The 24177-nt window shown below is 40.5% G+C and overlaps 1 protein-coding gene across 1 annotated transcript; it reads right to left on the bottom strand.

The window, feature by feature from the left end:
- Nucleotides 1–1223: 1223 nt before the first annotated feature.
- Nucleotides 1224–22355, bottom strand: meis2b (Meis homeobox 2b). The gene is made up of 13 exons (XM_085382199.1): nucleotides 22002–22355; nucleotides 21555–21769; nucleotides 21060–21201; nucleotides 20858–20908; nucleotides 20564–20614; nucleotides 20321–20467; nucleotides 18095–18209; nucleotides 12320–12459; nucleotides 9904–9980; nucleotides 9133–9191; nucleotides 8936–9025; nucleotides 8164–8260; nucleotides 1224–1680 (listed from the first exon to the last, which is right to left on the bottom strand). Exons 1-12 carry the CDS (start codon nucleotides 22011–22013, stop codon nucleotides 8202–8204), a joined length of 1158 nt encoding a protein of 385 aa, XP_085238325.1. The 5' UTR covers nucleotides 22014–22355; the 3' UTR covers nucleotides 1224–1680; nucleotides 8164–8201.
- Between the last annotated feature and the right edge of the window lie 1822 nt (nucleotides 22356–24177).

The raw sequence follows: 24177 nt of genomic DNA, 5'->3' as shown, positions 1-24177 counted from the left end.
AGGTGTTCTGTATATAAATGTGAACAGATCGAAACAGAGGCCTGGCACTTCACATGTAACTCTGTTATTACTGATTTACTGATGATTAAAGCCACAGTTAAAAGACGATGTGTTTCCTTCTTTATTTGGTGGTTAGCACAGTCGCATCACGACAAGAAGGTCCTGGGTTTGAATCCAGTCTGCAGCCTTTCTGTGTGGGGTTTGTTGCCCCCGTTTTGCGTGGGTCTCTCCGGGCTCTCCCTCCCACGGTTTAAACACATGTATGAGGGTATTTTAAATTGAAATTGGCCGTAGGTATTTTACTAGTGCTACAACAACAGATAGCTAATAATAATAATAATAATAATAATAATAATAATAATAATAATAATAATAATAATGGATCGATTTTTTTTTTTTTTAGCATTTATTAAACATGTATTAAGAGTTTGCTGCTCTTCAGTACAAAGCGCAGATAATCGGTGCAGGCTGACAGTGATAAACGAGCTGTTCGCTGCATTAATGTATTTATTTATTATTCCATATGTGCTTAATTTAATAATGTTGTCCTGTTAATAATTAGTGTTATCACACACACACATACACCCAGAGCAGCAGCCACGGTAGTCATATTGGAGTGAAAGCTGGAGCTTCCGCCTTGTTTCAGATTTTCTTGAAATCGCCCATCCATCATCTCTGCCGCCATCAATCGAATAATACGAGACAACTGCAATTTCGTCTCGTATCGAACCACAGATACGTGACCTGCTCCACGAACCGCTGCTGCGGCCTCAGCTGCTTTCTCCTTAGGCCCGCTGTTCAAGTAAAACACAAAGCTCTGCTCCGTGCTCGTTTTTGCTTTCCTCCGTAAAGTCTTTATTTACTTTTAGTGCAGATTTGTTGTCCGTGATTTGGTGCTACAAAATGATTTTAAACATTGTCAGGAATTCAACTCACAACCATCATCTCATATTCCCTCATCCAGATCCTTCCATCCAGGAGTCTAAAAACTGTGAGATGTCAAACAGAAGAAAGAAATGCAGAAACAAACAATCACAGAGTTTTCTTACAAAATCTTGCTTTGAGCTTGGCTACAAAACGTGTCCGTGAGAAGAGCTGCAGTCTAACGTCTAACAGATCACAAGCACGAATATGGACTGAAAGAGCCAAACAAAGAGCACAAATCTCTACAGCACAATCGAGTTCCCATCGTTTTAGAAACATATGGGTTTTTTCTCATCAAGGTGTGTGTGTGTGTGTGTGTGTGTGTGTGTGTGTGTGTGTGTGTGTGTGTGTGTGTGTGTGTGTGTGTGTGTGTGTGTGTGTGTGTGGTTTTCGTTGTACAGTTTTTTTTAAGAGGTGGTCAAAAGGTAGGGGTGTGTGTGTTGGGGAGGGTGGACAGGAAAAACAAAGAAGTCTGTCTTTGTAGAAAAATAAATAAATAATTTAAAATGAAACAGAGGATATGTTTGGTTCTTCCTCTCTATAGTCATTGCTCTTCTAATTTCCTGTGCAGACGCAAAGCTCCTCAGCTCACATCAAAAATCTGTGGGCTGAGTTGATGACACGTTTCCGTGGTGATCCTCCACAGGCGCACGCAGGACGTGGGAGTGGTACTGTCAGGTAGATGTACGGTCAGAAGTGTGACTTGTCAACAGATCTGTGCAGCCAGAAGGAGATCCCTGAGCCAACCATGAAGGCCTGGACACAAAGAAAGGAGATGAGTCCACAGCTGCTCTGACCCACTGACCCACAACATGTCCTGTCTCTGAAAAAACACTTTAATGTAGATCTTGCTCTAAGACATGCCATAGAAACTGTCTCTTATCTGATCATATCCTAATAACATTTACATTTACAATGATAGACTACACAGCATTGGCAAGTAGGCTTCATCACAGCAGATTTTAACCATTAGAGGAAAAGTTACTCATAATCATCTCACAGATGTAACGGTATGTACGGTTACTTTCAGTACCAATTAGAAATTAGAAATATCCTGTCTCAGAGTGACGCTGAAAAACTAGTTGATGCATTTAGTACTTCTAGGCTGGACTACTGTAATTCATTATTGTCAGGAAGTCCTAAAAACTCACTGAAAGCCTTCAGTTAATCCAAAATACTGCAGCAAGAGTCCTGACAGGGACTAGAAAGAGAGAGCAGATTTCTCCAGTATTGGCTTCCCTTCATTGGCTCCCAGAATTGCATTAAAATCCTGCTCCTCACATACAACGTCTTAAAAGATCAGGGCTCATCTTATTCTATTGACGTTGCTGTACCATATCACCCAATTAGAGCACTCAGACTGCAGGCTTATTTGTGGTTCCTAGAGTATTTAAAAGTAGAATGGGAGGCAGAGCCTTCAGTTTTCAGGCCCCTCTTCTATGGAACCAGCTTCCGGTTTGGATTCTGGTTTTTAAATATTCTTCGATTTTGTGTTTTTCATGGTTTAGTAATTTGTATTTCTTTCTTCTTTAGTTATTCTCTTTTTATATTTTGTGGTTTCTACTTCTTAGGTTTCACTACTCCTCTGTGGTCCATGTATCATGTCAAGTTAATTATGTTCTGTTCCCCAGTTCCAGTGTCGCGTCTGTGTCTCAGCATGTTTCCTGTTTTATTATGATAGTCCCTCGTCTTGTGTTTAGTGTGTTCAGTTTTGCTTCCTCCCTGTCCCATTGCTTCTGATAAGCCACAGCTGTGTTTCCCTCCTGTTTCCCATCCCCTCATTATCAGTGTGTATTTAGTCCTCTGTTCTCCTCTGTCTGTTGTTGGTCCATCTGCTTGTCTTCCCTCATGTTTCCCCAAGACCCAGGTTTCATTTTTCAGGTTCTTGTATTGTTTTTCTATGCATCTCGTGCTTTTGTGTTTAGCTTCTCCCAGTTTAGGTTTTGTTAGTTCTATCTCATTCTTCCCTCACTTTAGTTTGTTTGCGTAGACCTCAGCAGATGTGACACAGATACCACAACTTTTAAGATTAGGCTTAAAACACTCCTTTTTGCTAAAAAATATAATTAGGGCTGGATCAGGTGACCCTGAATCCTCCCTTAGTTATGCTACAATTCCCTGCTAGGCCCACATCCTCATTTTTGACAGCATTTTTTTTAGTAGATAAAGGTGAATGGCTTAAACATGAATTGAGCTGCCGTTTGGGGAAGGCCTCGGAGGGGACTGGTGGTGGCTCCTGGGCCTGGCAGATCCCCAATGAAGGCATCTCGCATGAGAAGCAGTAACAACTGTGATAATAATTACTAATAACAGTAATAATAACTATTCATACTGTGCGGTATGAAGGCCAAAGACCTCTGCAGTAACATCACTGGTAGGCATAGCGCAGATAAGCAGCCCGTGGCCTCAATAAGGTTGTCGAGGATTCCATAGAGTGGAGCGGATGGGCTCAGAAAAATCGGGAAGAAATGGTGGGAGAGGAGATCAAAGAAAATTTCAGACAATGAAAGACCTTGATAGATGAATGAGGGGAACTCTCGATCGGGTAGCTAGACTCTACAGAAGCTCTGACAGTGACACATGCCGGGATTTTGAGACTTGTGGTAATGGCTTGACGGCTCGTGAGCTTGTCTTGGAGTAGAAGATGGAAAGGGGATGCCTGGTTGGTTAATTTACTTTGGATAAGGCAGCGATAACTACTGTGCCAATTTCTGAAACGAAGGTGACAGTAAGCAGTTTTGGAAGGGTTAACTCAACACTTGCTGGTGGGTGACTTTGCTGAATTTCACAGAGGTGGCGAGCAGCCGGAGTTACTGGGACGGCAGGTGTCAGCGGCGTTCGGTTACTCTGAAGCACCGCGTTGACGTTCAGAGTGTTTGGGTTTCTTGGATTGCCTGGAGGGAAATCGATGAAGCAGAGCTGTGTAGTTCTTCATCTGATGTGGTGACGGACAAGAGGGCGATTGTAAGCAAATGGAAGGGTGAGTAAAATTACGTTACTCTTGTGAGATAAGTTGTATTAAAGATCTTCTCGAAAGAACAAGAACGAAACGTGTTCTCACGAAAACGGGAACAAACAGCTTGTAGAACTTGGGGGTCATATATAATATAAGAACTGGAAGGGCCGTGTTTGGAGGTGTGGTCCTGCTCCGGAAATTCAGATCATTTTTCCAATAGGTGTAGGCTGCAGGTGGATTTCCATGATGAATTGAGTATTTCTTCTTCAGTCACCTTTCTCAGTATGTGTTTATACACCTCTCTGTCTTGAATCATTACTTATTTCTGGCTCTCTTCCACAGCGTGGCTTTTGTTCTGTCCTGTCTTTTAGCATTCAAGAGAATTTTATTTTGAAAGGCCAAACCACTCATAGGCATCCTGTTCACACAGTAGTAGTCACAATAGTAGTAGTGAGATAGCCACACGATAGTGAATAATATATATCAAAGAAACTGTCATATTTTACAAGTGCCAGAAAAAAAAACTGCTACTGATGCTTTTCAGCTTTTATTATGAAAGTCATTTACAGCCTCTGTGCGGTCGAAGGGTTTGGTGGCAAAGGCAGTGCAGGTCTTTTTTCTTTTATGTTTTGTAACACAGCAGCTTCCATTTCCACAACACTTAATGACCTGACAAACTTAGTTTATCTTGCTCTCAATTGTCCTGAGGGATAGCAGCTACTTTTCTTTTCCAAGTCAGGTTTTACAAGTCTACTTGTGTTTTGTTTTAGGATTTTGCTTTTTAGTAAGATTGAAGTAAGGCCTTCAATCCTCAAGGAGCTACTGAGGATGGGCTTTGTCAGCTAGAGGAGTGAATTCATAAAATAAAGTAATGTGAAAAAAATGTTGTTGTTTTGCATATTTGTCATACATGTTTCAGATCATCAAACAAATTTTAATGTTACAGATAGATACTTAAGTAAATGCAAAATACAGTTTAAAAGAATTATTTCATTTATTAAGGGGAAAAAACAATTAAAACCCCCTTGTCACAAAGATTAACCAGCAATTTCTGGAAAGCTCAAGTTTCACTAGCTGCACCAGGGTTGAGTACTGACAGACCCGTTGGATCAATAAATCATTTAAATAGAACCTGTCTGACAAAGTGAAGCAGGATAAAAGATCTCAAAAATCTTTTATGATCTAAAGAAACTGATGACACACAAAATCACCGACATCTATCAGTCTAAAAAGTGTTACAAAATAATTTCTACAGCTCTGGGATTCTAGCAAACCATGGTGAGAGCTATTATCCATAAATAGAAAATCTTGGAACAGTGGTGGACCTTTCAGGGGTGGTCGGCTTATCAAAATTACTCCAAGACAGACTGACAAGTCTCCAAGAACTCACAAAAGCACCTATAACAACATCCAAAGACCTGCAGGTCCCACTTTTCATGATTAAACAATAAGAAAGTGACTGGGCTAAAATGGCATCTGTTGCGAGTTCCAAGGTAAAAACCACTGTTGACCAAACAGAACACAAAGGCTTGTCTCACATTTTCACATTGAGAACTTTTTGGAAGATTTGCATCCAATTACATCTGACATAAAACTAGCATACACCTCTCATAAAAAAAAATCATAGCAACAGTCAAATGTGGTAGTGTAATGGTCTGGGATTACTTTGCTGCTTCAGGATTTGGATGACTTGGCCAATGATTTTCTGGTAGAGAGCAGAATTCATCAAAGATCAGTTTGTGCCCTAAAGCTCAAGCACACTTGGGTTATGCAACAGAACAATAATCTGAAACATTCAGGTGCGGCAACTATGCAAACAAATTAGAAATCAGGAAGAAATCAAATTCTGTTTCACAGATGTATGAGACAAAATATGAACTATATAGGTCCTAGAAGACCCAGAGGAAATACTGTGAGAAAGAACACCCACCTGTCTTCGGTATTTTTCTCTCAGACAAGATGATAATCTAAGGTACGAAACAGGATTAGGGCCACTGAAAAAAAGTGGGCATGTCTTTTTTTTCTTCTTTTCCAGAGTTCTGAGAAAAAAGTCAGAATTCTGACTTTAATCTCAGAATTCTGATGAAAAAATCAGATATCTGAGAAAAAAGTCAGGATTCTAAGAAAAAAGTCAGAATCCTGACTTTTTTCTTAGAATTCTGGAAAAGAAGAAGAAAAAAAAAAAGACGTGCCCACTTTTTTTTTTCCAGTGGCCCTAATCCTCTTTCGTACTAAAGAGTAAATGTGCAGGGAAATGTCACACATTAGAGCGGACTAATATGTTTCATGTAACACTGATGAACTGCTAGCTGTGAGAATGAATCCATATTTCTGAAGGAACTCTATTTTGTTTTTGTCGTTTGAAATCATTTTGAATTCAATCTGAATATATGCACTGCTTGGATTCCCCTGGTGGCTATGATGAAGTTTGTGATTAAATGGACAGTTGTGGCTCAGGAGGTTGAGGGGAACATGTGGAACAGCAATCCACATGTCAAAGTGTCATTTAGCAAGATACTGAAGTTATACCTGATACAGTCATCAGAATGTGTGTGTGCGTGTTTGTTGGTACGGTTGGAGTCTATTCCATTTAAGCCTACCACAATACTTGTGTTTATTTTTGATTATATTTTGTATTATAATTATTTAGCTGATTGGACTCTTGCATTATTTCACTTTGTTGCCTCAAGGTCCTTATAGCACAACGTGATTTGTGCTATATACATAAACTGAATTGATTTTTTTTTTCTACTAAAATTAGTCGCTTATTTTTTCATTTTTGCATTGCAATATTTTAATGAACTGAAGCTATTTTGTTTTGGGTTTTAATATTTTGTCTGCTGTGACACAATACATCTAACTGACTAAACTATTGCCTGAGTAGCTTTAAACTAAACTGATTCTGTAAATTCAAACATTACCTCAAAGAGTGTTTCTGTTTTAATCCAACAAAAATTGCTATTAGTTTAAAACTGACATGTGCAGTACATAACATAGCATATGGTGGACCAATCAAAAAAGAGTGCACAACAGAGGAGTATAAACTTGTGTAGATTCAGTCATCTGTTCTGTAATGGCTAAATGTTATGGTTCAGGCTTTATTGTGCGTGGAAAAACCCTCATATTACTCCAAACATAGCTCTCTTTCTTGATGCAGTCTGGAAGAGATTTATTGCCACTATCAGCATATGCACTCACCAGAGATCAGGAGAAACTAGACAGTCAGTGATCATTCACAGAGAAATAGTTACATTAAATACCTTACAAAAATATACAGATAGCACTGATTCAGAGCGCTCAATGTTTCTATGTAGATGTATGTTTTAAAATAAGCCTTGTGAACTTCATTAACAGAGCCCTGGAATTATTAGACAGGGAAGAGAGGGCTGCACTGGCAAAAAAAAAATCACCCTGCTAAAAAAAATGAGCAAATGCAGCTCCTATTTACATATAAAAAGCTCTATTAATCAAGGTAAGTGTCATTACAGCATGGCTCATTGAGCAGAGGAGAGTGGGTGTTAAATAAAATTCTCTGTGGTTGGTGCCTCCGGCAGGCGATATGTCTTGATTTGAGAACTGTCAGCAGAGGTGAGAAGCTGATAGAGGGTGGAAGGGGAGACAGAGGGGGGAGCATTACCCGATTCTTAATCAAATTGCAGCGGGAGAAGAGAATGAGGACAAAACTGGCGGGTTGGGGGTGGAGAAGGAGAGAGAAAGTGGTTGAAGTTAGATTTAAAATGGAGTGTGAATCTGTTTCCCCCACAATGACTTGTTTACTGATGTTTACTGAGAGAAAAAAAAGCTTTTTATTCTGAAAGATGGTCTGACTGACCCCACGGATGTTTAAAATCTGAACTGACTGAAATAATCATCTACAAAAATAATATAGTTTATATGTAAATAATTGTTTTAAAAAAAAGAAGAAAGGAGTCTGACAAGGCACCAATCCTAAAGCCTTGTGCAATGCATGAACTTGAGCCAAAAAGATGTCATTTGTGAAACCATTAAGAAGATACTGACATTCTTTCTTATTTCAGTTTCATATCTATTTGTAAAAGAATAACTGAAAATCTCTAATTCCACAAGTTTGTGCTGAGATACCTAACGCTGGCATTACCATGACAATTAAAAGACCTTGCTGTGTCTATGTTAGACTGTAAACAAACTGAAAGAGCAGAGTGGAAGACCAAGTAATAAGAGATAAGGAGAAGTGAGTTCAAGAGTTCAAAATTGCTTTTCTGGGATGAAACAAAATGAAAAGTGACAAAAACTTTACTTCTTACTTCACCCTGTTGTTCAGGCTTGCCTCAGTGGAGTGAATTTACATGTAGTGCCACTGCCCGTCCATCCCCATATTCATACCCATGCTACCCATCGGCCCTGCAAGTAAAGTAAATACACTGTTAAGAACCACCAACACAAGACAGAACAGTCCTGCACAGTATCACAGAAACCAATTGAATTTTTCAAAATATTCATAAAGGACTTTTAAGTTCAGCATCAACCTTTCTTGAGTAAAAATACACAACATAACTACTTTTATATTTACTTGTTTAATGATAGGTTTCACTCATAAAGTGATGTGCTCTGAATCAAATGTTGCATTTATTATATATGCCACTTCTTTGACTTTTGGTTCTTTTTTGCATTTTCAATGAAGACTATAGACATAGATAATATAGACATGTTCCTCTATGGTTGTTGCCACTTCCTAACATATAAAACCTGCTTTGTGTCACTTTATATCTTTATCCTGTCCTTCTTTTTGTATTATGTTCAGTATTACTTATATGTCTCTCTGTAAATGTATAAAAATACACTTATACGCATGCAGATGGACTTTCTTGACCTATGCACTGGCCTGACCCACATACTCTTATTTTCTGTCCACTGGGGCTGCATTTAACCATGCCCTCATTTTCATTAAGATAAGGACAAATAACAAGGTTTACTTTACTAGACCATAGAAACTCACGAGGACAAGATGAAACCTGTTACACTGATTTTGTCCGTCATGATTATTTTTTTTAAATAAATGTTTGAGCGATTACTCACCACCAGGTCGAAGATTCATGTGCTGCTGCCCATCAAGAACAAAGCCTCCCATTGGCTGGCCATCTGGACTGTAAGCTGTACCCTGACTTACTGTGAGAGAAGATGAGAAATAAGACTATTGGTTAACTTGAGGTTAAATTTCGACCCCAATTCATACTGAAGGAAAGGAACTATTAGCAGTATAGTGAACACTGAACCTGCTCTGTTCGACTGGTCAATCATAGGCTGGACTATTCTCCTCCTTGCATTGATAAACCTGGAAAACAAAGATCAGTAACAATGAAAATGCTTAAATATTTTTTATTAAGTTCAATATTCTTGACCCTTGAGAACAGATACATGATCCAAAAAAAGAAAAAAAAACCCTGACGTGAAAGAATACTTTTTTCGACTTTTTTTTAGAAAATAAATTACAGTTAGTTTCTTTCCCAGTGGTGTTAGTACACAGAGATTTCTGATAACTTTGCACAGAAATTAAGTGCATTCTCTGTAAAAACACATCCTCTAAAATGCCATCCCTCTTGTAATTATCAAAAATGAAGAAGACGAAGTGTTTTGTCACCTAAAGTCAGTATTTATGAACACTTTCACTGTAATTTGGAACCTTTCCGTGCGTCTCCAGGGACCTGACCAAAAGCCTGTTTTTTCCTTATTAAAATAATTTGGGTCACTTTGAGAAAGTAACACAACCTACACATGTATTGATTTGGGTTCAGACCTGTAGCTGTGACATGACAGCGCTAACCACTGCACCACCCTGTGTCACCTGTTCATTCAGTAATGATAATACTTATTATAAGTATTAAAATTACCTGTATTTAACTCATAAGCATTACTTATGTGTTAAATATAGGTAATTTGGGCATTTTCAGCAGCAAAAGTCAGGTTTTATGTATATTCTGCACTGCACAAAGCAAAAATGTTGAACATATGAAGATGCTTACTTATCTGGTTTTACACCAACTTACCAGTTGTTCACTTGAAGAATGGTGAGACCTGTGTCCTGTGCTAGCTGCTTTTTCTGTTCCTCTGATGGGTATGGGTGCTATTAGCAAAAAGGAAGATAGACTAATAGATAAGTGATGCACAAATTAACTCTGCAAACACACAACCTGGTCCTGTTTTGGCTCCCAAACATTTTACACTAAAGCATGTGGCTTTGTGCCACAGCATTTAGCATTAACCGGGTGGTATATAAAATTATTGGATGGTATACAATGGTAGCTTTTATTTGGGACCCAGTAAGGCCAGGCCACTCCCCAACCCTCCCTGTCTTGATTCAACCTCTTTTCCTCTGGCCCCAGTCCCTTTGCAAACTCTGTGTTTGAGTGTGTGTGAGACTCTGGGAGAAGGGTGGCAGATGGCAGACAGAGGTGACCTGTCTACTCAAAGCAGGGTCGTGGGCCAGTCTCCATTCTGCTGTTGTCAGGCCATCTCCCGCAGTCATCGTTGAAGGATGAGCTTTAAACTACTTTTCAGGGAAAGTCAGTGCAAGCACACACACATACTGGTTTCCTTTTTTTTTTTTTTTTGTATGTTTGTCACACTTAAATATTTTAGGTCATCAAACACAAACATACACAAAATATTAACAAGAAATCAGGAAGGGGGCAAACACTTTTTCACAGCACTGTATATTATTACATTTACATTCAGACGTCCACAAAGACACACTCATATACTTACAAGCTTAAACACAACCATATATATTACAAATACACACACGCAAGCATTTGTACAGTAGGCCTCCAAATATCACGAGAGATGCACAGAGAGGAAAGAAGAGACACCAATTTAAATAACCAGAGGGGAAAATGCACAGTTAGCTTTGTGAAATCAAGTGTGTGATGGTGGATAGTCACACACTTGTAATAAAACACACACAGTCTATGTACTGAGGATGCTTTTTGCCCCCTCCTAGCTCTCAGCTGGCAGAAGAGTAGCATTTAAAATACTCTGAAAGAAGTAACATAATGTACTTTAGATAATGTTGTTTTGGATTCAATGTTAGATAACTTAACTCATTTTCTCAGCTTTTTCCAGTACAAATGGCCACACTGAGAATGACTTTTTCGTGTTTGAAATTCACTCCAAGAAAGATGCTGTAAATGATTAGTAAACAGCAAACAGAATGTTTTTTATACAGCACCTTTCTACTCAGTACTCAAAGCCATTCACACATTTACACTCCGATGGAGCAACTTGGGGTTAGAAACCTCCCCAAGGATATTTGGGGAGGATTGAACCACCAACCTTCCTGCTCTACCTCCATGTAACCCCATTCATGGGTGTTACATGCAAACAAGTGCTTAAATTCAAGGTGAGAGAACATCTTTTCAGCTGACACTTATGAACACTTATGAAAGTTTGCTCTACAAACTCTGACACCAATCTTTGAATGTAGAGAGATAAAGGTTTGCATGGAAACCAATAGATATCGTTCTGCTAATAAGCAGGTAACGGATAATCTACTGAATTAAATCCTTGCACTGCTGCTTTTTATACAGCACTCTCGCAAAACCTTTAAGAGCTTTAAGAAGAGATAACAAAAGCAGGAGGGGACAGCTACTGATGGATAGAAACATCCCCACTGCCCCCACAGACATCTAACCACAGGCCTCACACTGTAATGTCTGACAAAACATAATCCCGCTCCTTTCACACCCTCAACAAGTGATGAATGCTTGAGTGCTTGGGTGTTGCAAAAGGCCTTTGAGGGGCCAAAGTCCCCTTGCACACTTTTCATAGACACATCCTGCCATGGCAAATACTTGTGCTTAACAAATTAGGCCTGAAAGGAGATGGGAACACAGAGGGGATAATTCAACTATCCTTGTCTTTATCTACAGAATCTAAAGGTGGGCTTTGGAAAGGAAGGGATTACTCCAAGTCCAGGACCTGTGTGGGCCTTTTACAAACTAAACAAGTGAGGGGTTACAGCACATCTAAGAGTATAAGAGGTAGAAAAGGTGAGGAGGCTGTGATCATTGGATAAAACGTGATGCTGTCCTTGTTGGATGTGCTCAACATCTTTACAGAGATGAGCTTCTTTTGAATGAAAGGCTTCTGATGTTGATTTCTGAAGAAAATGCCTGGACTGCTATTTCAAAAAAGGGACCTTTAGTCACAAGTTCCTCTTTGCTCCGTTCTCTTGCAATGGAACAAAGACGAACATGGTTTCAAGATGCATTCGGAAAACACAGAAAAACAGTGAGGACTCATTTCAAACAACTTTTGCCTGATGGCGCGGCCTTAGCTGGACGACATTACATTCTGTCCTCGTGCACATTGTAGGGTTTCTATTACAAAGAGGAGAAAATGTTGCAGTTGTATAAAAAGCCACAGCTAGATGTGGCTTGTCTGAATGAGGCTCTGTTCGCTTACTGTAAGGTGCTGGAATAGCCACGCTCTCATTATGTTTGTCGCCACTTTGGGGAAGATGCCTCGTTTCTTCTGTCTCTTCTTGTCTTGGTCATCCTCATCTCCCGTGCCTGGTGATGCCAAGCTATTGTCAAGGCCGTCACCTGCAATCAGAAACAAAAGGAGTCATATTATCAGGAAGCTTTAACGTGGCCCGATCTCTCTATAGAGCCACGTTCTCCTTTATGGCACGGCAGTACAAATTTCTTTGTCTCACCTCTGCTTTACTTCCCGGCCACTGGATAATGAAGAGGAGTTTGTAGCATAGGAGCTCAGTAAAACCAAGAGTTATTAATTCAATGTGAGCCACGGCTTTGACATGAGGTAATGACTGCAGGAGCTGTGCGGCTGACATGAGATAATGAATGTTCAAAATGCAGTCAGACTGTGTTCTATGTACTCGTATGTGTATGTGACCTCTGAAGCAGGACTGAAGTAAAAGTGGGGACAAACAAAAACAGAAAGCCAAGCTTGTAAATGAAGCATGAACCCAGTGTGTTTAAAGTCACAGCGATGTGTCCGTATGGGCGACTAAGGCAGAACGAGGGGGTGTGGGTGGATGGGTTGTTAGAGCGTGAATCCTTCACCTTGCAGTTCAGTATGACCATCCAACACACACACTCCCCCTCCCCCTTCCTTCATCAACAATACAAGTGTCAGGCTGTCTGCATCACAGCATCATTCCTGCTCTGGATCCTGCTATTAGCAGCATCTCTGTTTGATTTCAGCAGGAAGCTGGCGCGGGTCAAAGCAGGAGGCTTCCTTTAAGCTGAGATTTCCGCTCCCACAAGCTAACTCACTCCAACTTGCAACACAAGGGGCACTCTGGTCTCTCTCCTTCTCTGACATTAATTGTGCATCATGCGAGATGATTTACTTTTAACAGTGGTGGTTATTTTTCTTGCCCTCGGGGCAGAGAAGCCTTGAAAGCCTGCCTGGAGGGTATGTGAATAATGCATCTGAGAGACTCCTCCCCTGAGGCGAGACAGGAACCCTACTTTTCTTAAGAAATGCCCTAGTATGTCTTTTTGTTTTTAGAGATGCATCAATCAAATGTGCCTATATGAGCCATATTCATGCATAAATATTTCAGCTAATGAATATTGACACTAAAAAGCCCTGTTCCAGGGTCAGGCTCCAGGGGCTGTGGGAGTTTTACGGATGGTGTCCACCAGCTGTAAGTCACAGACAGGATAGCGTTCCTGTTGCTTCCGTCCCCTGCTGCTGTCTTCCTGTTTGTTTGTCCAGCTGCTGTCACTGCTAACTTCAACATGATGATAATTAACCAGCATAAAATTGTATTCTTACTTCAACTCTTTAGGAAAAAATGTAACACGAGCACATTCGATTCAGACTGACCTAATCATTCTAATTAACTACATACACTGACATATAGCGGCCAGAGAAACTGAACCCAAAGAATATTCAAATCTCCACTAAAATGATAGCTGTGTAAGAAAGACAGAGAGAAAAGGTCTTGCTCAGCTTAATTGTATCAAAGGGAGGCACACTGTTCCCTCTCCACCCCTCATCCTCATCACTGGTCTGCTCCTCTCCTCTCCTTTCTTCTGCTCCAGAGAGGGAAAAGCCGCAGGGCATATCCTCTGCTACACTAATCGCTTCTGACTGTTCTCCGGCAACTCAGCCAATCTAACCAGTGTGTGACAGTGCAGTCTCAAAGTCATATGCCCGTGCAAGTCTCCCATGCCCCTCTGCTCCCACCCTTTTTCATCTCTACTCCCCCTCCCTAGTTAAGTCTGCCTTCCAGTGTCTGCACGCGTGACACACGAGGGGGTACAAGGAGGGGGGAAGATACCGCAGGGATGACTGGAGTATTGCCCCGGGGTGAAGAAAAACACACACAAAAAATAGCATCCTGAGATATCAACACAAGTCTTCCTTTTTTTTTTTTTATACCTCCTCAGCTTACTCGATAGATAGATCTGGTTCTACTGACCGCTCTGAAAACCAAACAGTCAGACAGCCCTTTGGCTGCTCATCTGGTCTGGTACGTAAATGGCGTGACCCACAGTAAATGTGATATTTATTATATGTTTAAAGGAAAATAATCATTTTTAAAAAGCAGTGAAATGTTTTTAGAAAAAAAACAAACCCAAAAATAATATCTAGATATTTAAATTGTTTTATATTAATCTCCCCACTGGACATGTTGGTAAGTGAGAAGCAGCTAGCAGAACTGATTGTCGCACCCCCCCAGCAGCATCACTGATGCAAAGCCAGCGTGGGCTACCTAATGAGCTCAGCAGGGCCCTGATTCATCATCACTGACACCCCAAGACTCCTCCCATTATTACACATGAGACAGAGCATAGAATGGAGCAGCCGGGAAGACTTCCAACACAGAAAGTGAACACATGACAGTTAGAAACTCTGATACGGAGGAGCATCTGTTTGACGGCAGGAAGCTTTCATGGTAGCAGCACCATGTGGCAGTGAGAGCTATTTATTCTTTCTTTCCATATATATATATATATATATATATATATATATATATATATATATATATATATATATATATATATATATATATATATATATATGAATCCACTTTTTGAGTGATTGATGATATCATAGGTGAAAAATCATGTTTTTCACCTATGATTGAGGTACAGAGACAATTTAAGATAAGCAGGATTTACAGAGGATGTGTGTGCTTGCAGTAACTATAGTATAACTATAAATTATGCTCTCATCATCCGCTGTTTTACCTAAACAGGTTAGCAAAAATAAAAATGGCTTCTCCACAGCATTGAAAACTTCAAACTGCAAAATCCAGTGACAGACATACACTTTATTATAGGCTCAAAATCCGTTGTTAACAAATGTGCACACTGTTTGTATCTGTGTGAACACGTGGCTCCTGACCAGTTAGAGCATAATTTCACGTGTGACCTCAAGCTAATTACAACAAAAAATTTGAATAACATTTTTGTAAGCAGTCTGTGCAAACTGAAGTAAAACATGCACACTTACAGGCAATAAAATACAAAAATGTGATCTTTTTTAAAATAAATAACTTGTAAGATAGATGCTGAAGGGAGGTGTCACTAACATATCAGCACCTCAAAAAGTACAACACATCCTGTCCCTCACATTCCACTTCTCAGCAAGAGTGAGGAGATTTTCTAGCTTCTCCCACTGCCTTTTGTTTTATTTGAATGGACACCTTCTCCCCCTCCACACTCCTGGGAGAGCACGGTCCTTTTAGCTGTGGTCAACCCAAGCGGTTGAGCTATCAAACACAGCCTTCTCTGCATATCACACAGCTTACAAGGCAATGACCACAGAGTGGGAGGTTACAGAGGAGCAGGCAGTTATGTACAAGGCTACCAGTACCACCAAACCACTTCAGTATTCCCCAGTCACAGTGGATTTCTTTTTTCTGTGGGTTTCATCAGACCACAGAAGCTTGGCTAATGATGACGATACCATAATCACTTCCTGTTAGGAATGTTTTTAAATAATTCTGCCAGTTTGTAGAGTCTCTTTCACCACGTGTGCTTCTGAACAAATGTCACTGTTGTTGAAATTATGTTTGATCTCATTTCTTCTGTAGTCAAACTGTGACTGATTTATATACTGATGTATATATGAACCAATAATCAATAATGAACAGCGGAGACTGATTGATGGACATCTTGGACAAAAACGTCAGCAAAGCCATCGTTAAAAACTCCCGTACAGAACAAGCTTATGATGACATAATATGAAATTTGCTGTCTAACAACATTCAGAAACTGTTGAATAATAAATAATGAATAAATAAGATTAAGTGGTGCTGATATTTCCCCAGTTGCTCCTTTCCAGACTTTACTGTATGTTTACTTTGCTTCAAAGCCCTTAATGAAGCATGTGGAATACCTGTGATCTTGGTTGAATGCTAAGAAATATTGATCCATTCATTCACACTCTCCTTTTCCCCTCTGCTACAGCTACAACTTCTGCACTGATGCCAAGTGCTGCTACCGAGCTTAAATAGTGCGTCTGGTGATTTGGTTAGGATCACCGACTCGAGAAAAGAAAACAGAACCACTAATGTTCGATGTATATTACAAACCACACCCTTGTTTGTTTCAAATGTAAAACTACTGCAAAGAAAATGTTAATAATGAGGAGTTTTGGAGGCGATATAGGCAAAGACAGAAACTGGGGGATTAAAAATATACACAACACTAAGTTCTACAGTGAGAAAATAGAAGCAAGGTTTGTGTTGCCAAATACCAAATACTCACAACATTAATCATTCTTTATTGGACTGGACCGATTCCCATATAACTACAATATTATAACTCAGTGAAGATCATCCGCCTGCTCTGACTGAGTTTAGTATGATTTTGTTCCTTTAAGGTTGTGTGCTCTTCAGGTTAGAGAAGAAGGATCTTTTCTTTTCTTCCTTATACAGAAAACAGTCTGTCCTTTCATCTCTATGAAGGGGCATTCTGCACCCCCATCCACTATCCATTCTCTACCAGGTCAAAGGGCATGGACCTTGGGTTTTCCCTGCTGTTGTTTAAACAACAGCCAAAAGGAAAGAAACTATTCATAAGGCTATTTAGACTATGGACTTCCTCAGCTCACCTCCGCACCCAACTTCTGGATCATTAAAGTGTCAATTAAGATTTACCAAAACTGCTCTCTTACTGCATTTTAGTTGAAATGTAGAAGTGAAGATTGTAAACTGCTGTGTTTATAATCAAAGTAAGACTCTTATTCACTTTCCCATGTTCTTATAATCGAATCTAAGTTTCCAATTGTTCTCTTCGATGCTCTGCTCACTACTACCTGATGAGCAGAAGGTAGAAAGTCTCTTAAAAGTCATAAATAGCAAGTCATAAATCTGTTACAGCCTCCAAACAGAAACCACAGGCAGGACACAGAGTGACAAAAGATAGAGCGGGGCTGGACACAAGCACGGGGAGACAGAAGCAGGCAATAACAGCAGTGAACTCAGTTTTCTTTATCAACTACAACTGATGTGAGGGGACAACCAGCATATGTGCTTACTAGAGCAATTCATAATGAACTAAAGAAAAAGATTACTAGAATACAGAGGTATCGATGTGCAATATTATTTCTTGAAAATGTATGCTTTAGAAAGTGTAAAGGATGAATAAAATATATTCTGTGTATGTTTGTTAAACAGAGAAAGCAGACCAAACCAGAACAAAACCATTATTGCCATTCTCACAAATCCTTAATAGTTATATTCTAAACAGGAACAATTTATGAGTCTGAATAATGTTTGAAAACTTACTGTGACAAAAATCAATTCGGGAAGAATTATTAAGTCATCATTTTGCTGATATAAAAATAGTCAGGCTTTGATTTCTTGGTTAAACTGGACATTAAAAAGACAAATTGCTAAGTGATATGCCTGCATACCTAAATACTGGTAGCCAAAAGGTCCACAGCCAGAGCGCGTGAGGATGCTTGTGGCCATATGACTTAATAGTTATATCCTTTTATATAGAAAACCGGGAGTAAATACACATATGTGTATTTGCTGTATGTGTTTTATAGCTTGGGCACTGTCTTAGAGCAGGCTTCCATGAACTTAAATCATCTGTTTTATCAATCAATGCAATTAAGCTAAAGTGATTAGATAAACTAAGAGTGTTGTCTTTCTTGAAATGCTCCCCCAGAATCACCAATCAGCTGGGCCCGGTGAGGTCACAACAAAGTCAAACCTTTGTTATGAAGGCCTGAAGGCGCTCTTACCAAGTTCGCTGGTGTTGTCTCCGCTCTGGGAAACGTGTCCCCCACTGGATGGTCCTGGAGTACCCACAGAGGGAGTGGAATGGGAATCATCCATGTCTCTCCAGGACGCTGGGTTCTGAGAGGTAGTGGACAGGTACAAGGAAATGAAGCAGGGAAGAAAGACGAGGGTAAAGACAAAAGGAATGTCCAGTAAAGTCCAGTATGAGTTCCATTATGCAGTTAAGCGAAGGCACAAACACAAGTAATGTGACAATACCAGTTTGTCCATGAGGAAGGTTTGAGCAGAAAGTACAACAGCAACAGCTTAGTAACCCTGCAGCATGTGGATCCTGCCGTGTCCCGACTGTTTCTGTGACCAGAGTTGGGGAGAAACGTGCATTTATTGGGCTCACTGGCCTGCCACTCAGACTTTAGCCTAAACCCTCTTCACTCTCTGCGTCAGCTGTTTGGCAAATGGTGATCAGATGAAGGGCTCAGCAGATGACAAGAAGAAGCACCGGGACAATGGCACAGTATGAATAAGGCTCTCAATGCTGGAGCCTCTTTTCATACCCAGCCATGCAATAATTACAACTCCTTGGTACACACAGCTACTCAAAAGAGGTGACATGTGTTTTCATGTTCATCAAGCTAATGAAGAACATCTGGTAACAGGAACGGAGCCTAGTATATAGTGTTGTGTTCATTCACACAGGAAAAAACAGTCTTGTACAGTCTCTCTGTATCTCACACTGTCCTGTCCTGCTACATCCATCATTTATACACTGACCAACTGCAGAGCACATGAGGCACTTATGAAAAAGTACACAGGCTTTGTCTTCTCCAACCCAGCACGTGCTCTAAATAAGTAATGGAATATTACAACACCATATTCACTTGTCAGTTGTGCAGTGGCAGCTAATAAACACGTCCTTCAGGTTCTTGGAACGTAAAACTGAGTTGAGGTCCATATATCGTTCAGAAGGATTGGTAAAATCAAAGTGCTTCCTCACACTTGAATATTGGAAACAGTTGCATTAAATATATATATTTAGAGACGTAACTTTTGGACTGGGGTTCGTTTTAAGATGACACAGCTGCATGCATTCATGAAACTGCAAACTACTGAATGAGTAGAAATTTCCTGTTTTCATTCAGATCATCTCATTTCATTCGACTTTAAATGTTCTCTCAGTTTAGCAGCGTCGTTGCTCATGCTGAAGGTTTGACATCACTGAAGCAGCGTCAACAGAACCATACACGACATCAAATATCTATTTCCGGGATGTCCTAATGTAAATCTTTTATGAACAAATTTACCAAACAATAACTAAATAGACAAAATAATGCATATAGCATACAGACTGCTGACAAATGAGATTCCACATCAGTTTCAGTGCTCCTCTGCACTGATTCTCATTCAGAACTCTGGAAAGTGTGTCTCTTCCCTCACTCAGTGTTTAAATATGAGCACTGTTTAACAGTTTTCCTCAAAACTCTTGAACATTTGAAAAGGATAAGATTTAATTAAATTAGAATGAGATTCTGACACAAATGTACCCAGTAAAGCCAAAGAGAAAAGACACACTAAAGCTGATGTTGGACGACATGCTGTACCACAGTTTAACCATTATCCTCCTTGATTGTGATGAGTGTCATTTCTTGAGAGCTTCTGTATATTTACTGAAATTACTCATTTGAAAAAATTATACTTTTATTTATCTATTTAAATAAATATTCATCAATTTCAGATTAATTTTTTTATCTGATCTGCAGCAACTATGAACTCCACAATGGAACATTAGTAAACCCAGGAATTCTACATTCTAATTCTACTCTTTACCAGTCCAATTTTTTTGTGTCAAAACTTCAGCCATCATCATTTTAAGATCCTCATGCTGTATGTAACTCTACATTAGTTCAAAATTGGACTTTCTTAGTAAATGAACAAAAATAGGAAGTCCTGTGTGAGGCACACAGGACAGCCTGACACAGGCCCTGCGCTCTAACGTTTCTGTTCAAAGCTGCAGCCGTAGCACCGGCACTGATCATCCTTTCTTTCAAGCCTTTCCATAGAACAGGCTGCCTTAACAGCACCTGTTACGGGCTTCTTTTATTTCCTGTTTTTCATCATTTTTATGATCTATATATATATTTAAAGAGATCATAACAATAACGAGCAATGAGAGTATATATATATATATATTGAATAACGACCAAAAAAAAGGTTTCCACGCCGTGACTCACATGATCTGCGAGATTAGTGGAGGATCCTGAAAGGTCGTCAAAGTCCGACTTGCAGACGTCTCTCTCCTCTATGACCAGATCGATGGGCATCTTTCCTTTCAGGCAGCTGATGTAGCGGTGGCAGAAGTTATCACAGAGCTCATGGACCTGCCGAGGCCAAGCTCACATTTAGCGAACACCACGAGACTGAAATACTGGATTAAAAACCTGTTTTCACTGAGCCACGTGAGAATGAATCTTTACCTTTTCTAATTCCAGCAGATGAAACCGCAGGACTTGAATGGCTTGAATCATCTAAAAATCACAAATATTTTTTTGTTGATGCTTTCGTTGTAGTTGTTTTCTAGAACCTCAAAATATTAGCACCCATCCAATAATAATAATAATAGCCTAATAATAATAATAATAATAATAATAATAATAATAATAATAATAATAATAATTCATAACTCATAATCAGCTATGCGTTTGACGCGGGCGGACACTTCTGTAACGCCCTACTGCGCGTGGACAGCAGAGAATGAAAGGTGAGCTCACCAGGTTATCCAGCTCTGGGTTAGACGAGAACAGAGGTTTCTCTGCGCGGATCTGCAGAGCAAAAGGAAACCGAGTGCGTGAGTAAATGCTGTGGACCTGATTCCATTTCCACTTTTCAGGAGTTCCCTCCATCACGGTGACACGCAGAGTGCCGTGTGCTGAGCGCAATGGTGACACTTGGTTTCTCGCTTGTGTGTTCTACCTGCTTTGCGAACACAGCGATGTCTTCGTTGAAGGAATCTGAGGAGCAGACGTCTCCTCCCGCCACACCGGGCTCTCGGGGCGTGCAGGTCGCCAGCTCGCACTTTTCGAACACCAGAGCCAGCAGAGGGAATAAAGGGTGGCTGCAACACACAGGAGCACAGGCCGCAGAGGCCTACACATGAAGCATCAAACCAGCGCTCGGCCCTGTCACGCATATTTATGTCTTCCTCCTTAATGCCACTGAAATATCAAATATATTAATACACAGAGAGGATTTCATCCGTCCGCCGCCAACTACCTGTAGACACCCAAAAACGAGCTCAACACAAGCTGCAACACGTACATTGACTGAATATATTTAATTTCCGAAATTTAGATGAAACTGTTCAGAGGCTGATCGCACACAAACAATAATAACTTACGCCTTTTTCTATAACACAAATCTGCACATTAATAATAATAATAATAATAATGTTTGCTGCTGTGTCCGCACCCGTAGATTTGGTCCTTGTCTCTCTTGAGTGCGTCGCTGACGGAGCTGCCCATGATGTTGTGCGGAGCGTGGGCTCCGTAGTGCTGTGTCGGGTGTGGGGGAGCCCCGTGACTCAGGTGGTGGAGCTGCGGTAGGGGCCGGGGTGCGTGCGGGTCTCCGTACATGGAGCCGGGGACTCCGTCCATCGCGCCTCCGTAATGAGTCAGCTCATCATACTGGAGTGAAAGTTAGAGTTCCGTCAGTGCACGAACATAAGAGGAAAATTTCAAAGTCGACATTGATGATTTCATGATAAAAAAAAAAACATATTTGATATTTTTTGATAAGTATAGCAACTTCATGACGTTTTTCAAAGGTTCCTCAGGTTTCTTTCAAGGATGTAATGTGACTAGTGATTAAGTGGACTGTCATTGTGCAAACAATTGAAATAATGGTCGTTAGACGTACCCTTTGCGCCATGTCCGTGCGCAGTCACCACGCGTGTACACAGGAGCCTGGAGCGGATAACTAGTTAAGTTTTAAACTTTTGAATCCACGAAGGAACTGCAACCGTGTCCTTTTTTGTAGCATGGAGTCCGGAGTTAATGGGAGTAAGACGGCACACGTCCTCGCGCACACTGACACGTTCCCGTGGTGCCGCTTTGCCAGATCTGCGACTGTGATGCTGTTCCCAGCTTTGCTGTGCCTGTCGCGGGAATGCGCCGATCTCTGGTCTCACTGCGTCCCTATGCCCACGCCTCTGCGCGCCAACACGCTCACTGTCCGCAGGTCCACTCCGCTTTAGAACACGGCGCTGACGGACCCGCCCCCAGCCTTCTGCGAAATCTGCGAGGTTTTAAATGTTTTTATAGGGTCACTGATTTCGAAATAAAACGCCACGAAATGCATTCATTCATTCATCGCCTTAGGAGCAGGAGAAAGGACTCTGGACAAAACTGCTCAAGTCTAAGAGAGATCATCTTATTCTTCTTATTCATCTTCTACATCAGTTAAGTCTTCAAATTAAACAAGAAATGAAAAGAATGTTACCTACTGCCACTGGACAGTAGTTCATACCCCAACCCTCCAGCTACTGCATTTTTTTACAATATCCCTAAGATGGAACTTCCTTTTACACGGAACTGTATTTTGTTTTTGTTTTTTATTAAACGTGTCAGAGTCAAATAAATTCAGTGCTGCTCACGATATCAAACAAGGAAAGTAGTTCTAAGTGTACAGCTGGTTCCATGTACACTACGACGGTTCTATGGGAAATCATTTGAGGGCCACACACATGGACCGCACTTGATAATTTTCAATTTCGAAATCAGTTGCAGCATATATAGCCACAAAGTTTAGTCTCCGTGCTTTTATTTTGAAGACCAAGCACCTAAACCGTTAGAGGAAGCTGAGCCGGTGACACGCCACCAGCTTCAAGGTTTGCTTTGCATCGGATGAAACGATCAGTGAGGCAGAAGAGCCGTCAAAATAGAAGAGAGAGATGAGAGCAAGATAGTCCCAGAGATGGGAAATTCACATTGTTGTAGCAGCAAAGTGGACAAGGCAGAATAAATAAATAAATAAATGCAGTACACTTAAGAACCATACTATGCAAAGATAGTATGGTAGAAGAAATATAACTTCAAGTATATGTACACACGCACGTGTGTGTGTGTGTGTGTGTGTGTGTGTGTGTGTGTGTGTGTGTGTGTGTGTGTGTGTGTGTGTGTGTGTGTGTGTAAGTTTCAATACTATTTCATATTGATTTTCTATTCTCTTTTTTACCTTTTTGGTGTGCAAGTCAGAAGTCAAAGGTCAATCTGTTGAGTTGACAGAATAAGAGTCTTACTGAACAACAGTTCAAGTGCTGAACACATTACTGCCTTGCGTTAAAATATTAATTGCCTTTATTATATGTGTGATTTTACTATACAAGCAACTTTCCAGAGATTAGTCCACATTGGTTTCCCATCACATGGTGGTGGTCAGAGGGCCCGGTGGCGCCTGTGTCCTGCAGCCTCGCCTCTGTCAGTGCGCCCCAGGGCAGCTGTGGCTACAATGTAGCTTGCTATTGCCAGTGTGTGAATGTGTGTGTGAATGGGTGAATGACTGAATGTAGTGTAAAGCGCTTTGGGGTCCTTAAGGACTAGAAAAGCGCTATACAAATGCAGGCCATTTACCATTTACCATACCACATAGTCCCTTAAACTGGCAGTTGCCTACAGACATCTGTGTCAGACACAATATGTTTGAAGGTTGCCTGTGTGGTACCTGCACAAGTCGGTAAATAGTGTTTCTTTTAAAGTCTGACCACACAAAGCACTTTATATAACATGCCTCATTCACTCATTCATACAACCACTTTTTAGCTAATGCATAAGTAGTTTCTGTCTAATTTTCACACTCTGATTGATGCTTCAGAGGTGTTAGCATGGTTTAGTATAGTTGGGGTTAGCATCTTGCTAACTATATTTGGCATACAGACCAGAGCAGGCAGGGATCAAACCATCAAACTTCTGAATAGTAGATGACGTGCTCTACCTGCACCCCTAAGTGATGCTGTTAGATGCTTTGACTGAGTTATTAAATGTTGCTGGGTCAGACAGAGATGAGTTAGAAATGATAGAGCCAGCAGACATGGTAA

This window comes from Rhamphochromis longiceps, linkage group LG15 (genome assembly GCF_057381845.1).
Source record: "Rhamphochromis longiceps isolate RC_006_pf linkage group LG15, R_longiceps_female_GT1.1, whole genome shotgun sequence".
Lineage (NCBI taxonomy): Eukaryota > Metazoa > Chordata > Actinopteri > Cichliformes > Cichlidae > Rhamphochromis > Rhamphochromis longiceps.
Note: the sequence above shows the minus strand (reverse complement) of the source record. Positions and strands in the feature narration are given on the sequence as shown.

Excerpts from the sequence above, each read along its gene's own strand:
- meis2b (XM_085382199.1), bottom strand. Across the intron at positions 21,202-21,554 it reads GACAAGGACCAAATCTACGG|CCACCCTTTATTCCCTCTGC; the intron begins GTGCGGACACAG and ends TGTGTGTTGCAG. Across the intron at positions 20,615-20,857 it reads ACCCAGAGCTGGATAACCTG|ATGATTCAAGCCATTCAAGT; the intron begins GTGAGCTCACCT and ends TGTGATTTTTAG.